This window comes from Ostrinia nubilalis, chromosome 20, assembly GCF_963855985.1.
Source record: "Ostrinia nubilalis chromosome 20, ilOstNubi1.1, whole genome shotgun sequence".
NCBI lineage: Eukaryota > Metazoa > Arthropoda > Insecta > Lepidoptera > Crambidae > Ostrinia > Ostrinia nubilalis.
In genome coordinates this window covers 7578664-7596295 of record NC_087107.1, presented here as the reverse complement: position 1 = coordinate 7596295, position 17632 = coordinate 7578664, and the positions used below count along the sequence as shown (strand labels likewise).

Sequence of the window (17632 nt, the reverse complement as noted above, 5' to 3'; positions counted from 1 at the left end):
TAATATTATTTATGTCAAGTGTAAGTAGTGTAGTATAGTTTGGATCGAAGCCGCAAGCGTCCACAATGCGAACTATACACAGCCAGTACGCAAAATTCGTGTATAGTTTGTAGGAACAGATTTACAAAGGAGCACTCCAAAATATACACGAGCAGTTTCCTATGGGTGCGTTCTGGCCATGTATAGAACGGAAAGACGCACCTAGGCCTTTTCCAGGGCGCTTATACACGTCCGAAATATAGCTTGCCCTGTCACTGATTCAACCTACTCATTATAACTATTTATATTCATACAAAGTGAAATGATTAAGTAGCAAATTCTACTTCCTATTCTTTTCTACTGGTTCTATTTCCGCACATCCACATAAAAAATATATGAGCATAAATAGGTGTCTGTCATCATTTGCGTCTGATGTACATATTCAGCCTGATTATTATTTTATTAAATTGGCGAGGTATTCCCATGTTACGTTCGCGGTGCGAATACGTTAGCAGTACGTGGAGTGAATATTTCCAACTTTTCGGCAATACATCAGGACAAACATAAATTATGTGCAAAGTATTGAACCTCGGATTGGAAAAGGTTGAAAGGTGCTGGTTTTCCGTTAACCCTAATACTTACAGGAAAGAAGAGTATATTAATAACAGCGAAACATACCCAAATCCAACATAAATCATAAAGTTTTTGCTCAATTAGGACCACATTGACCTAACTGACGTTTAATGAAAAACATCAACCAGACATACCTACAAATGTGTGCAATTTCTCACAAAATTGAGTTAGGTATATCTCTAGAACTCTACATTGCTAAGATTTGGTAAAATACAGAGACAGATTTTTTTTATGCATAACAAGGCAGGTATTTGACCGCAATCGCACCTGATGTTAAGTGATATGCAGTCTAGAATGGTACATATTATCTGCCCTGTAAGTGCCTATTCACTCTCGCCTTGAAAACTCCTGGATTATAGTGTTCGGGAAAGTCAGCAGCAGGCAGCGAATTCCAGTCCCTAGCTGTTAACTAATTATGGTAAATTTTCCCTTTACCTTGAGGCATCAGCGGGAATATTAGTATTTAATGTTATACAAAACACTACAAGTCCTGCCTCTATAGTCTATCTACTTATTTAAATAGAATGAAAAGGGATAACCGTTGTACCCCAAGGGCAATACAAGTATTAAAATTTTATTTGTAGGAAATGCTGTCTAGGATATTTTTATCTTTAAATTTAAAGGATTGTAACCCAGCTACTTAATTCAAAACCTCTTAACATAACTGACCACTCACCTAGAGCGGGTTGTTAAATCCGCCCTGGATCATTAATGTTAGATAATTATCTATAACTGTAGAAAATACATTATTCCGAAGAAAAGTTACGTTAACTCCTATCTAAGGATACCTGCAAAATATAAGCCTACTTTTCTAAGCAACACCATAGAATAGTAATAGTTCGTTCGTTAGTTCGTTCGTTAGTTCGTTCATTATTTTGATAATGGACCACATGGTCCACAATCGAGTGATTTGGCAAATTATTATGTATCATTTGATACACACGACGGCAACTTTTTTCCCAAGCAAGTAATCTATAAAAAGATTTAACAAATTAATATTTATCGATGAAAATATGATTATTTTATACCTGCTGGTATGACATTGACTCTCGTAAATACAAGAAAACATATTTTTACAAAAAAAATATCGAATACTCGGCAGAATCCCTTCAATATCGATTTCGACACACGCCGCTGCAATCGCGAAATAAGCTCATTAAAAGTTACAAAAATCGATATCCGATAAAATCGAGAAGTTCGCCGATCGAGTATTGTTGTTGCCCAACCGCATTATCGAGATGCGTCGCAACTGATAATCTTAAGTATGTTGCTCTAGTTATTGTTTTTCACAATATTTGATAATCTAACTAAATGTACCAATATATTATTAAAGTTCAATGTCAATTCGATTATAATATTTTAGCAATTTAGACCTAGATTTAGTAAATACTAATACTAATTTTAATAAGAACACACCTGCTTACTTAATAGTGTGAAGAGGTGTTCTCATTAAAATTTTAACTGGGTTCAACTACTTAAACCTACTTAAAGTAACTGAAACTATTACCTTCCAGTTACAATATTATAATGTGAATTATTATCTTTACATGGGTCTAAGTTCACATTTGACCTAAATCTCAATGAATAGTGACGTTGTGGTTTAAACTGAATCACGTTTGTTCAGTAAATACCTATTAAATTGTGATTTAAGACACAGGAGTAGCAGGAGTGTGGGAATATAATCAAAATGCTCGCATGATAAACGTAGCCTTATTTTACATACAGGGTATTCCCACCTCTCGTTCCCACCGCTGCAACTCCTGTGTAGCCCGGATCTACAGATTGACCGCCAATATAAAAAACATACAGAATCTATGTATGAATAGTATATTTATATTCTGAAGCGACACTCAATTTTATATCTTATCTCAATGTCTGATTAGACCAAATAAATGAAACTCTACTTATCATTGACTCTGCAAACCCTTTCCTTGTCCACAGTAAAACACTTATGTTGTTAACTCCCTGGTGTAATAGTAGGTACTTAAACGTATTCTCTCACTTTCGACATTTTCAACTACACAACAATGAAAGTAGAAAAACTAATAAACAATACTTCACTAAAAACGGCCAAAATACTAGGTAACACTTAAATTCGCACGCAGCGCGTAAATGTCCCGACTTCCTTAGCGGAGACAATGGAATTAACCTTCCACTGCTCACAGTAGTTCTAATAGACCTAAGTGTTTTTTTTTTCAAATGTGAGTATTTTTCAAATTCAGTTTTATGAGTTTTGATTTCAAATCGCATAGCCCTTCAATTACCAGCGAATCGAGACACAATAGAAATCATTTTTACGGCGGTCTCATGCGACCACTTAGGGTTCCACGGATTAAGAATCTGCAGTTCTGCACCAATAGTACAGATTCGTAAAAATTACACACCGCTTTAAGCGTCGGATATGGTTCATGTAACGGAGTGGAACATGGCCTAGGAATTAGAAATATTAACGGTTAGTCTCAAGTTGGTTAAACATAGCTTGTGCAGCACGGAAACATATTTCTAAATCAGATAGTTTTAAAGTACCTACCTAATATTGTATTATTATTTGTGTTGCAATTTCAGTCAGTCAGACCCACGACCTTGTAGTGATGTACTATCAAGTTTAAGTGACCTTCTTATAAGAAGATATTATCGTCTCTTTTATTGATAATAGCTTCGGAGAGAGTAATACCATTTACCATTCAGATAGTTTAGAAAGAAAGAAATATATTTATAAGGTACCAGAAATAAAAACAATCTAATTTAGGGATAAGCAGGATACGACTTAAGATGCTATGTCTAGTAGTGTGGAATCGTTATTAATGTCAAATAGTGTGATTGGACTAAAGTGTTTTGACTGAACAATTATTAAAAAAAAATTGCGCACGCATTGTCATAACAATAAAAATAGGTTTTTAGAACAAAAAGTTATTTAGCACAACATGTTGTGCACTTTGAATATAATAACATTCGCACAACATTTCCAACGTGCATGCAAAAAAGCATAATTAATAGTTAAGTGAAGAAATAATGTTAGTGCACAGTTGACGAGAACTAGAACTTGACACGAACCCGGCAATGTAAAATATGTATGAGCATAAATTATAGCCAATAGGGGTGGGATTTTAAGTTTCCTGTTTCTAAGGTAATTTGTATGAGCTATGGTCAAGTGGAAATACTTGAAATATCATGTAACCAGAAATCCGAAGATTAATTCTTCCTTCTTATGCCCGTTTTCACCATCAATCCCTAACTTTTACTTAGGGACCCCTTTGAAAACATAAAACCTGTTGTGTTACCTTAGGGGTCACTTAAAAATTGATGATGAAAACGGGCATTACTTAGTTACTTAAATTGTATCCTGCTACTAAAAACTTTATCAACTTTGATAAAATAGATGGATCCCTAAACCAATATAAGCGCCCTAATGCATTTTCCCCATTTAACATGATTTAAATGACTATTTATCTATTAAGTAGGTCATGTAAGACTTTTAGTTCAATCACTAACATATTGCAAATATTTTGTTTTTTTTTAGTAATTTCACTTACTCTAGTTTTATTTTAACACATTCTCATACGGTCCGCTGTCCTCTCTAAGTATGCGAGTATTTCCGCGACTAATCACGGGTTAAGTGCGTCGATTGGCGGGTCGCTTCGACGCCGAGTTTCCCTCACAAAGGTCCGTGAGAACGATGCCAGTGAAGATGGACGTTCTATGATTATTAGCGAGGCCTTTTCACTAATACTAGGACTAACCCTTCAATGCTGAAGGGTCATTTTTGAAACAATTTTATTTTATTTTTTATTAAGATTAAAGTCACTTAATAAAAACGATTATGTAGAAGGGCATTTCTACTGTACGGTGTATTTTTTCTCAATTCGGTGCTAAAATTTATATTTAGTTTTTTAAGTAGTTTCAATACAAAAAAATAAATGTTACTCCATTCTGAATGTAAAAATAGCATTGTCACTAAATATTGTGAAGTGGTTTATGAGAAATGTTAAGCATCGAATTGAGAGAGCACCGAATTGAGAAAATGAATCACGGAATTGAGAAATGAATCTCCAAATATAAAAATCGCTCCGCAAACTTAGAATTGATGACATTATGAAGAAATACCTAATGTATTTCAATAATTAATGTAATAAATACTTAAAACGTTTTGATATCTGATTGCTGGTCTATTAGTTAGATGGTTCATTTTAGGTTTATGTGTCTGAAATACCAATGGAATAAAACAAAAATCCTAATCAATATGTTGAATTTTTTAATAAGGAACTATAATAAATTCTTAATTTTTATATATTATTTCAATTGTATTTAAATAAAACAAATAAAATACATAATACAGGGTCTCTTTGTTTATTTATTCTTAACCTTAAACATAAAACAAATATTGCAAAACCCAAGAGCTAGATTGACCTGACACTATACCGAAGATATTATACCGGACGTCAGTTTGTACACGATTAAAATGGCTCTCAAATAGATGAAATACAACAAGGCACCAGGTTTTACGGCATTATGGCTGAGCTTCGCCGGTACTAAAGGCTCTACAGAAGCAGTTCAATTCCGTCATTCTCGAAGAAAAGACGCCTCCGGCATGGCACAGAAGTGTGGTGATAGCATTATAGACTCATCTCACTTATGAGGCGTCTTTACAAGCTGTTTTCGAGAGTCCTTACGAATCATCTCACTCGCAGACTCGACGACTTCCAGTCTTCCGAACAAGCTTGTTTCCGAAAAGGCTTTAGTATTATGGTACACACACAGGTACGCTACGGCAGATTATACAGAAGATCAAGGAGTCGCGATATCGGGGATGATATCGGAGTCATGGCCTCCTTTCAACAAGTGGGTCTTAAAATGAATATGAACAAGACAAAAATCATGTCAAATGTCCGTGTTGCACCCACTCCTCTGAAGGTTGGAGACTACACTCGAAGTTGTTGACAATTGTGTATACCTGGGACAAGAGTCCAGATAGTTAGGTCCAATTTTGAGAAAGAGGTCTATCGCTGAATTCAACTCAGCTAAGCATCGATCGGGAAGCTTCGCTATTACGTCTGAAATACCGCAGCGTCTTAAGACAAAAGTCTTCTACCAGTGTGTGTTGCCAGTGATGGTGTATGGATGTGAAACTTGATCGCTTACTATGAGCCTAATAAGAATCAGAAATGTGAATATCGGCAAGAGAACCAAAGTGACCGGCATAGCCCGTAAAATTGCATAAATCAAGTAGCAGTGGGCGGGGCACATAGCTCGTACAGATAATGGCTGTTGGGACTGAAAAGTTGTCGAGTGGAAACCACGGACCAGTGAGCAGGCCCCCACTAGGTAGACCGACGATCTGGTGAAGGTCGGGCGAAGAACCTGGAAGAATTATTTTAATAAGATATCAATAGCAGTGTATTTTTTTTAATGAAACCTCAAAAAAATAGTTTTATTGTCTTCTGTCCAATGACTGGTACGGTCCAATGATTGGTAGTTCACCCTATTATTATGCTCTATTGATTTCATTATTATTTTAAGTTACACAAACAATTTATAGCACAATAAAAGTATCTATTTTCATTTAATATCAATTCGGTGTACGTGTTTTCTCAATTCGATGCCCCATATTCCGCGGAATTGAGATCCACGGAATTGAGGAAAAATCACATTTCATCAAATTACTCGAAAATATTTTAAATTACAACGATTTCTACCAAACGTAATGGCAGATATCAGTTAAATACTTAATTAATTCAGCAGTAATCTCATTAAATACTTCATGAACATTATTAATGTCGCACACCGGTTTGAGAAATGACCAGTGACCAAAAATTCTGAGTGATTTCAAACCTCTGAAAAATGCTCCTCAAAGCGACTGATCCCTCTTTTATACTGCTCGACCACTCGAGTGCAACTGCTAGTTTATGGGAATCAGGCGTGGGTGTTCGTATTGTGCGTTGTTAGTGATATAGGAGCACAAAAGTAAAAATCACGGAATTGAGGCACTCACGTCGGACAAAATTTAAATGTGTTACTGTATTAAAACCCAAGGACTTGCAATAAAGAAACTCATTTATATAGCTTTATTAACTATCCCTTGTTCTGTGAATGTGAGTTTCATAATGGGGAAGTCATTATTTCAAAAGTTATGAAGCAAAAACGAGTAAATTCTGGAAACCGGACACTCCATTTTAGGCCAAATTTCGCCCGTTTTTGAACTTTCGGATTTTTTCAAGGCGAGATGTAAAACCTGGCGGTCTTCTAAATATGCTCTCCATCAAGTCAAGAGTCCTATAAATACGTGTGATTTTTTTCAAGTCCGTACTTCAATTTTAAAGGTACTTTTTTCGCCCCAGTAGGTCGATCGGTCGTCCCCGTAGAAATGCCCAGAAAGTGCAATGTTCAACGCAGTATAAAATTAAATTATTTGTAAACAATGCAAAATGAATTCAACCGCACACGTCACACGCGGATAAAATCTAAGCGTGCGTGCGTTTCACCGCATCGCATACATAATTATTATTAAGTCGCATTAGTCGTAATTCTGACAAATTATTATTGAATAATTAAATAATAATTATAAAAAATGTAATACGTTGAAATTGAATATTAATTATGTATTAAAATAATAATATTTTTTGGTGTAAAAGAAATAAAACTTACCGAGAATAAGCAAAAGTTTCATCTTCGTATCTCAATCGGCTAGGACACTGGCACAAAATACAAAAAGATGTGAGCAAAACAAAAAAATAATTCGTTCGATTTTCAAACCGTTCCGCGGTGGCGTGTTTCGCGCGCACCCGCCAGCCCGCGTGTGCGCAGCTTGGCTAGAGCTCGCGTTCACTTTCTACGAAGTGGGGCCGCCCTAGGGAAGCGCGGTTTGATGACACCACGCGTGACTGCAAACAATCGCCCGACTTGCTAATTGATGGGCTATCGACGTTTATGTCGGACGAAATTTTTTTATTGCACATCAGACTGTATTTTCGTTGCACATTCACCCCTATTACATAGTACATACGAGTATGATACCACAGAAGCTTGACGTGCTGTCGTCTGTAAATAATCGTAACCAGGTACTTGTTTTTTTTTGCGAAATTTGTCATTTGATAGCTTATTAAGTAACCATTTTCGTGCTGTAATGTGGCGCTTATGTGGAAATGCTCTCCTACTGTTTTTTTTTTTTTTAATATTTAAACTGGCACTAGCGTACGGCTTTCAGTTTGTCGCAGAATTTGATGATTATAAAAATCTCTACACCAAAAAATAGGTTCAGTGTTTAGAGATTGATTTAGGCGTAAAAAAATTGTCCCGAAAAACTCCAAAGGTAAAGGAGAGTCAAATAAGCTAAGGTTTTTATTTAATTGTAACAAAACTAAATTAGAGGAAAGCAATATTACCTATTATTAGTATTTCTGTCCATCGAGTAGCAACATCGTTGATGAATAAAAAAAAAGTTAAGTATATCTTTAAGTATTTCGCTTAATAGGCCAGTAGAATTAAACACAAAAATGAATTAAATCGGAAATAATTCCTACTAAAGATTTTAGTGCTTTAATGGCTTCATTAGTTGCCCATAAATACTCTCCTAGGTTTTCGACTTCGACGGATTTGTGCTTAAGTGGTGGGGGCCACCGAAAGGGGAGCTTTTTCGGTTTTCCGGTTATACCGCGTAAAGGACTTACCCTATCGAAAAGTGGTCTTCCAGACGGTTGAAGGGCATTTAATCCTGCATTAAATAAGACCAAATTCATATGTTTTGAACAAACCGTTCTCGTGCAAATGTTCGGAAACGGGTGACGAGCTATTGGACGTGGAGAGGGTCATTAATTATACACATATTTTCTACTTTGCAGAACATTTGCACGAGAACGGTTTGTCCAAAACATATGAATTTGGTCTTATTTAATGCAGGATTAAATGCCCTTCAACCGTCAGGAAGACAACTTTTCGATAGGGTAAGTCCTTTACGCGGTATAACCGGCCATTAAAGCAATAAAATCTTTTGTAGGAATTATTTCCGATTTAAAATCTAATTCTACTGGACTATAATTTAAAGCCTAAGTAAGTAACTAAAGTAATAAATAATAGTTTTCCTATTAACGAAACAAGAAGTTTACGAACTGTTAACATATTTGTATTATTATAAGTAACTAATAGATATTATTTCCTATCGTACATTTTGCGTACAGCCAATAAAAACTAAAGTAACAAGTAAATCATCATTATCTTCAGTTACTCAATGTTGATTTAAATACGATTTTCTAAAATTTTAACGACAGTCGCATTTCTTTCGTATAAACTCACTGTTGAACGTCTATAAATCAAATTAAATTAATGATCTAATACATCATTTCGCACGCAATCCCAAACGTAATAATTACATTCGCAGATATTTTTACTGCTAATGATAAGTGTTTGTATAAGCGGGCCTTTGTGCTTTACGACCAAAATAAATGATAAAGTTATAGCACAACGCAAGTGTGCGTAGTGGGTTTACTTCAAAACGAACAGAAGTAAATGTGATTCATTTGCTTTTCCTGCATTACTCCAGAAGTAGTTGTAGCAGTTAGTTGTTACAGCCAAATACATCCAATCCAATGTCAGTTTAACTTTCCTCCGGGACAAACATGACTAGTTGGATTTTTATTGGCGGTCAAGCTGTAGATCCTGGCTACACAGGAGTTGCAGCGGTGGGAACGAGAGGTGGGAATAGTCCCGTAGCCAAATACATCATCATCATCATCATTTCAGCCACAGGACGTCCACTGCTGAACATAGGCCTCCCCCAATGACTTCCACATGGCACGGTTGGTAGCGGCCTGCATCCAGCGCCTTCCTGCTACCTTCATGAGGTCGTCGGTCTACCTTGCGGGTGGACGTCGCACGCTGCGTTTTCCGGTACGTGGCCTCGACTCCACTCAACTCCAGCCAAATACATCGCGCTCTATAAAAAATCATACACACTCGCATCTCTCTATATCTTTTCTTCTCACTTATAGTGTTCTACTTAACTTTGCAATTGAATTAGGTTATTTCATACTAACTGAAATTTTCCGCGATTAATTTTGTAATTTTCGAATTTTCACCTTTACGTGAGCGATATTTTTCTTTAATTAAATAACATAATTACTATTTAAGTTCTTGAGTACTAAATTAATGTAATTGTAATACAATATGATTTTACTTCCTAACTGTTACCAAATCAGGGAATCTAAATGCATCACATATTATATGATAATTATGTCCGGCTACATATAAACTCACGCCTAGAAATCTGATGATTTATGAAAATGTTGTACATAATTATTACCTGATTTAGCAATCAACACAATAATACAATAATTATGTACATAACACTTAATACTTAATGAACCTGTTATGAAAGGGTGCTTCCTCGCATCAAATGTAAGTTATAATATTATTATGACGTCAGCTCGAGTGTGCAGTTCCGGTTCTTTTTTCCTAACTTAAAAAAAATGTATATGCCGGTAAAATATTTAATACTGTGATTTAGAAAAAAAGGTCAATCCTGGGTTGCAAATTTAACTATAACAAACGTTAAAAGAGAGTCAAACTCCATACAAAAAGACCGGTTAAAGTTATAGTTACGGTTAAAGTTAAGGTGATAAGGTGACTTATCTATATCTATAAAAGCGAAAGGTCACTGACTGACTCACTCATCACGAAATATCAGAAACTACAAGTGGTATAGGAGTCTCAAATTTTTCATGGGGTTTCCTTTTAGAACTTAGGTGCTCACTAAGACGGGATTTTGCAAAATTCTACCATGTGAAAATTCATATTCAAGTTTATGAAAGACGATTCCGTATTCGGATTTATCCTTTGATCTGATTGAATCATTTCTGAGACGATTATCGTCTCACAAATTTCAGATTAGTTCCCAAAGTTTATATAAACTTGATATAACGGATCCGAACCTACTAAAACTAGTTCTTCTAGTAAAATACCTAGATGTGCTCCAACGCGCCTGAGTTACTCAACATAAAGTATTTACTTCCTATCGGCAATATTGTATAACTTTATTACACACAAGTAAATAGATATTAATATTGTTACGATGCTCCGCAAAAAATATCAAATAGGCCCCCGGACGGCGGCTATTTACCTAGATTACGCTGTGGAGTTATGAGATCATTGTAATGCGCTTGCCATAGGCGTAATATTGCTTTTCTTGCCGTTAGCATAAAATAAATGATGATTCGTCGTCTAGTGCAGTGTTCCGCAAAGGGTGTACCGCGGCACACTGGTGTACCTACCGTGATCCTAATTTTTGTAAGTAAGTAAGGGTAAGATTAATAAAGTTAATTACTTAAAAATTGATTTTTCATGTGTGGTGTAAGTAAGTACCTACCATAAAAAAAAAACAAAAACTCTCTCATTTTACCCACAAGTAAGCACAATAAACCAAAAAAAAAGCATCAAGTAGGTAAGTACCAAACGATGAACGAGATTTTTTATTTTAATTTTAATTAGGTAAGTAACTTAACTATGTATTTCACTTGAAAAAAAAAAACAGTTTGCACAAATCTAAAACGCAGGAATGTGAAAACAAAAGCGTTTTACGGTCGAAAGCAGAAAGGTTATAAAAATCTGGTTTTTCTAGACTATACTTAGAGATTACTTTAAGATGAGGTTCGTGATAAACTTGTCATTGTCATACATACTATGACTGTTAACAGTGTATGTTATGTGCTATGATGATTATTGTGATTCGTATCCTTTTCACCTTTACTCTTAGTTTTTTAATTAGATTAACTTACGCAAGTGAATTGGCGAGCCCTTATGGCAACCTGACCCTTATGGCATAAACCGTAGATCTCTTCCAGACAGAGACAATGTCTAGGTTCTCGGGAAGAGATTGCTTTATAGTGATAAGAGCGCCTAAATTGTGCCGTCTCTTTTGTATATTTCTTTTTTTGTCGTGTGTAGTGTACAATAAAGTGTGTTCTACCTTCTATCTATTATTCTTATAACACAATCCCAAAACGTAATACTCCTTAGTATGTATCTATTACATGACTTCTATTCGTGATCTCGATCGAGCTATTCGATATATCGTAATCGATTAATTAAAGATTTTAGAGCGTATGTGATTGTGTTGAGACTTGGAAGCGATAACCTGGAGCCTATTGCGACTTCAGAATTAAGGCTTTTCACACACTACTCAAATTAAGTACTTAGTTAATTGATTGATACCTTAATCAAATTGTTCTAAGATACTTCTAATTTTATCGACAAGGAGCTTTTAAATCAATAAATAGTTACTCAATTATTGCAAACTTCCCAGATTATGAAGGTTCCCTTCGTCATACAAAATCTAAAGAGGGAGTTTGAGTGAGACATTCTGTACCATAATTATCCTAAAGTAAATTTTTTGGGGAAGCTCATTATTATGTTCTAAACTGTACTTACATAGTTTATCGCTGATCCAATCGTATATCTTGTCATCCATCTATCAGGCAGTCTGATAGTTCATAGAGATTCATAGAGCGTCTGTCAAAGTGTCAACCCGATAAATACTTTACGAACACTAACGCCCGTATTCACAAACATTACTATGAGGTCTCATAGTGCGCGTGGACGCACAGGGTGACACAGGAACCAATCACAGAGCTCTATTCAACGCTGTGCATTCGATTTGCTGCTTCACTTAGGCAAGCATCGTTTGTGAATACGGGCGTGAGACTGGATTGCACCATCTTACTTTAGCTTTAACAAATGTCAAAAATCTGTCAAATTCCATACAAAAAACACCGGTTATCGTCATAGTTACGGTCAAATTTAGGTGGTGCAACTCAGCCTAAGTAAATCGCAAGAAAATGGTAATATGGGTCGAAAGTCGACGAGTAAATGTAAGTAATGTGGTAATTCTAGTCCAGTATCTTATAAAACTGTTCCTATATCTTCAACTTTACGATTTGCCCTAATTAGGTACAGAAATTATTTTGGTGTGAGAAAATCGCTATTCTTTCAAAATGTAGATTAAACAAAGTACTTAGGCTGAGTTGCACCATCTTACTTTGACTTTAACAAACGTTAAAAATCATTCAAACTCCATACGAAAACACCTGTTAATTTTATAGTTACTGTGAAAGTAAGATGATGCAATCCAGCCTTAATGGATTTTAAGTATTTAGGCTTAGAAATTCATACCTACGTAAACAGAATTGGCGCCAACATATTATTATGTGAAGGGCCTAAGCGCTGTTTGAAAAAGGCTTGGTATTTCTGCTAAAGTAGGTATTTCGCGCTGTCAAAATCTGCGCGCGCAATACTTCGCCGAAGACAGCGCGCCAAAGAGCTCTCGCGGCTACACAGTATAGAAATACGCAGTTTAGAAATACGCAGTTGGTTAGGTTAGGTTGACTTCCTTCCGTTCAAGCGTCACACTCACAGCACTTTCTAATACAAATCATATCCAAGTGATACAAATTAAAACAACTTTCAAAATTTTTGGGAATATATTTTAGAATCGAATAAATTTAGAATATAACTGCCAAAGTAAACACGGTTCAAAGAGGCGTGGCGTCACTCGACCTTCCGGAAGTTCCGCGCCGGCTAAAAGAATTTCAAGATTACGTCACCCGACCTATCGGTAGATCCTCGGGAGCTTGAGCGATTGGAAAAACATTTTATGATCAGTTACTCGTAGTAGCGATTATTTCGAGCTTGGATAATAAATTATAGTTGTTGCAATTCACGAAACTTTGCATGAGGTTAATTACATTAATCAGTACACGCATCAATTTTGTTCAGTCTTTTCGTTTATTAATAAATAAAAATATCATACTAAAATTGCATACATTATTTGTTTGTATTGGTCTGGGTGTTTTCTTTCCATAATTTATGTATAACGTATGTACGGGGCTCTGTATCGAAAATCACTATGAGCAATGAGCAACACACACGGTTACCTGGAGTGCATTACCGCAGCAAAATTTTTATAAATGTTGTGCTTTAGAGAGTCGAGAGTATAGCAGATAATTAGTCCATCGTGAGCAGAAATTCCGCCTGCCAAGCGTGGAGATTATGGCAAAACCCTCCAATATAGTGGAGGAGGCTCATAGTCCAGCAGTGGACTGTAAAGGGCTGTTGATGATGAGCAGAAATTTGTCCACTAATAGCAAAATTTGTTCAAATTATAGTTTTAAAGTTATTAGGAAAAAACAGATTTTGCTGGGGTAACGTTTCAAACATTACCCTGGCAAATTTTTTTTTTAAAGTGATCCCGGAACCAAATACCTACATGGATAGATAGCTCTTGTTGCGTAGTAATTTGTCCACGAATAGCAAAATTTGTTCGTGTTCCGGTTCTCAAGTTATTTAGAATTTTGCTGGCACAAAACATTACTTTGTGATGTCCCAGATCTCGTAAATGGCTCAACGCAGAAGTTTGAAAAAAATGCCAATGATATACCTTGATATTATGTCCAAATTAGTTCAAACATTAGTCATTGATTTGAATGATAAACACCAGTGTAATTAAAAGATTTCGAAAATCAGATAAAACGGATTTGTGAGTAAACCAGTACTCTTACAATCGAATAAAAAGGTGTAGCATGTACCCTTGGTACACCTTTATAACCACAGTAAATATAAATGATGTGGCTTTGCGCAAAAGAGAGATTTCAAGAAATCTAATTTATTTTAACAGTCTTACTTTCGTGGCCGAATACGCGATTCCCTTATAACAAGGGAACATGGCATACAATGGACAAATTAAAATGTTCCTTGAATAAGCTATCCTGTTATTTTAAGCTTTATATTACGACTTATAAGAAAGTTATCGAACTGCAAAAAAATATCAGGAATTCTTCTATAAGCCGACCAAATTTTAAAGGTTACAAAAAAGCGACCGTTCCATACATCAACTCCAGTTTTAAATCCGTTGACATCTGCTGCATCTGCCATCTTTTTGGTTAGAAGATTCTTCCATCTTGCAGCGTAGACCTTTAGCTACAGACCTTATACAGTATTTTTGTGAAAATTCTTACGCATGGTGGAGGAAGGGACGCTCTAAACACTCAAGTCTACAAGGAGTCACATCAACTCCAGTTTTAAATCCGTTGACATCTGCTGCATCTGCCATCTTTTTGGTTAGAAGACTCTTCCATCTTGCAGCGTAGATCTTTAGCTACAGACCTTAGACAGTATTTTTGTGAAAATTCTTACGCATGGTGGAGGAAGGGACGCTCTAGACACTCAAGTCTACAAGGAGTCACATGAACTCCAGTTTTAAATCCGTTGACATCTGCTGCATCTGCCATCTTTTTGGCTAGAAGATTCTTCTATCTTGCAGCTTAGACGTTTAGCTACAGACCTTAGACAGTATTTTTGAAACATTCTTACGCATGGTGGAGGAAGGGACGCTCTAGAGACTCAAGTCTACAAGGAGTCATATGAACTCCAGTTTTAAATCCGTTGACATCTGCTGCATCTGCCATCTTTTTGGCTAGAAGATTCTTCTATCTTACAGCTTAGACCTTTAGCTACAGACCTTAGACAGTATTTTTTATTATTTATTTGTGTCAGTGTGCTCTTCTAAAGAGTGTAGGACGATTGTATGTAGGTACTATTAAAATGAAATTTTAACTCATTGGTTTTGTCTCATATTTGAGGAATGTACTATGTATCATGAGTAGAGTCTTCGTTTAAAAGGATGCGAACCATTTAAATTTCAATAGGTAGACAAAATTGATAATTCTTAATTATCAAAAATTTAAGCTTTCTCCAGTAACACTGATATTATTATACTGTGACTCATCAAAGTCATCATTGTCAAAAATATTGACAAATCGCGAACTGTCACGGCTAAAAAACTGACACGCGTCCGTCCTCCGTAAGCGCCACCGCGCGACTGATTGAGATTGTCCAAGCCGTCATGGACGATTTTTTCCACATTTTTTAACATTGTAACTAAATAAGACGCAATATAAAAAATTCATCCGTTAAAAGCCCTCAAGTTATTTCTGAACTTTAGTTTAGTAAAAGATTTAGAATCTCAAATCGCTTATTTTAAAAATAAAACCATAAATAGAAAACGAATAGAGGTAACTTTGGGAATTTATTCTATCGAGTCAACTTCATCAAATCGTGTTTCCATCCGTTAATAGCCCTAGAAAATATCCTCAACTATGCCCAATAAAAATCTTAGCCTTTAATTTTACTGTTTAGTACCTCAAAAATGAAAAATGAAAACCTCATTTTCGCCATTTTCTCTGCTACCCGGCCTTAATGTCGTCCATACTTTCGTAATGCAGCTTAATCTGTAAGTCAGGCCCCTTATGTCATTATTACAGCTTGAACCCTACAGCCTTGCCTTAAAGTGGCTTTTCTTTTGACCAAGGAAGTCATGACAAAGCCAGCTTAAACATTGCATGTGAGGAAAGGAGTCCGTTTAATGGTCAAATCTAGATGGGTGGCCGGGTCGTGATAAGAAGTTACTGTGCCCTTTGTAACTTCAAATATTTCACAAATATTAATTCAAATATTTTTAAATTACCAAAATCTCTTCTTAACCCTATTGACACCAAGAGGCTGTGACAGCAAAAGTTGACAGCATTAATATTATTCTTATGTTAGTTGTAATGCGTGGTATTTGTCTAATATACACACGACTGTACAAGATGTGATAAAAATCAACTACATTACAGAGAATCTCAATTTTTGCAATAGAAGTTCAGTGTCAACTCTAGTCGACCTTGATTATTTCGATGATTCCTGAATCATCATGATACAAATTATACGTTTATATTATTAAATCTAAATCTAAAGACCAAGCTCTGCTTAGATTGGAGGTACCTAGCCAGTATTTAGAACAGTTTTACTTAAGCATGTTTCACTTATTCATTCATTGGCGAATCAATCATTTTCCAATTTTCATAATTAATGTTATTATCTAATAAGTATATTTAAGTGGAACATTTTTCAGAAGGTTTAGAAAAGAATATAAGGAATAATGTCAAATGTATTTTAGTTTTCAATTCATTTCAAGAGTCAGATTACTTTTTAACATCTAAATGCTTGTACTAAAGAGTAATTACAGTTATTATATACACAAATTGTCTTACATTACATTTGTACACTGTCAAGGCAAATGTTTTTATAATTATTGTGAAATACATACTTAGTGGTTTCAAGGAGAATAAAATTATTTAGTCGTCGCATTACTGTGGCACTGGCAACGTTGTATCATTTATAATTATAATATTTTTATCCGCTGAAATGGCTTCATTATTAGAAAGCCTTATTTATAATGCTGATTTTATCTAAGCACCACTTGGAAACCTATTCCTAAAGCGAAACTAAATATTTACAGCAAAGTTAAAAGAGTACCTAATCTGAGTTTAATTTCTAGATGATACACCTTAATCTCTTTTTGTATTTGATGCCATAATGCTTGAATCAACATGGATGCCAGGAAATAAATATAATTCTTCATCAGACCGACTGAGTAACGTCAGATCTTATAAAGTCTGAGTTTTACGCCCGTATTCACAAACGATGCCTGCTTAAGTGAAGCAGCAAATCGAACGCACAGCTTTGAATAAAGCTCTGTGATTGTGTTGTAACATCAGCTGTTAGAAACCACATAATAGAACGGAGCTAAATGGCAAAACCAATTAATGCATTACAATAAAAAGTATCTACATATATCAAACAAGTACCTTTCAAAACTATTTTTATATAAGCCCTGGCCAAAAACAATCGATCAAAGTTGTAGTTTTATTTCTCAGATGCCTATCTAACTAATAATATATAATATTTGATTGAAGGTCGCCTATTGTTGTATATTTTCTCATAACCTGGAACACATAAATACGTTCAATAAAATATTAGAACCTAATAAACAATACTAATACTGTACACGTAGAAGCAACTGTCAGTCTGTAAACTGTCTGCGACTTTTTTGCCCTTTTACCCGTATTTTTGGTGCATTTTGGCAAGTACCAGTCAGTACGAATAGAATGGACATAGAGCATAGCTTACCTGGGGCATAGTGTGATTTTACGTTAAA

At 35.4% G+C, this 17632-nt stretch overlaps 1 protein-coding gene across 1 annotated transcript in view; it reads right to left on the bottom strand.

Moving 5' to 3' along the window:
* The window catches only part of LOC135081579 (putative mediator of RNA polymerase II transcription subunit 12), a 68581-nt gene extending 61155 nt beyond the window's left edge, over positions 1-7426 (bottom strand). The window contains exon 1 of the mRNA XM_063976323.1: positions 7255-7426. Coding sequence (XP_063832393.1) covers positions 7255-7276 — 22 coding nt within the window. The 5' untranslated portion in view covers positions 7277-7426. The remainder of the gene's footprint in view (positions 1-7254) is intronic.
* Between the last annotated feature and the right edge of the window lie 10206 nt (positions 7427-17632).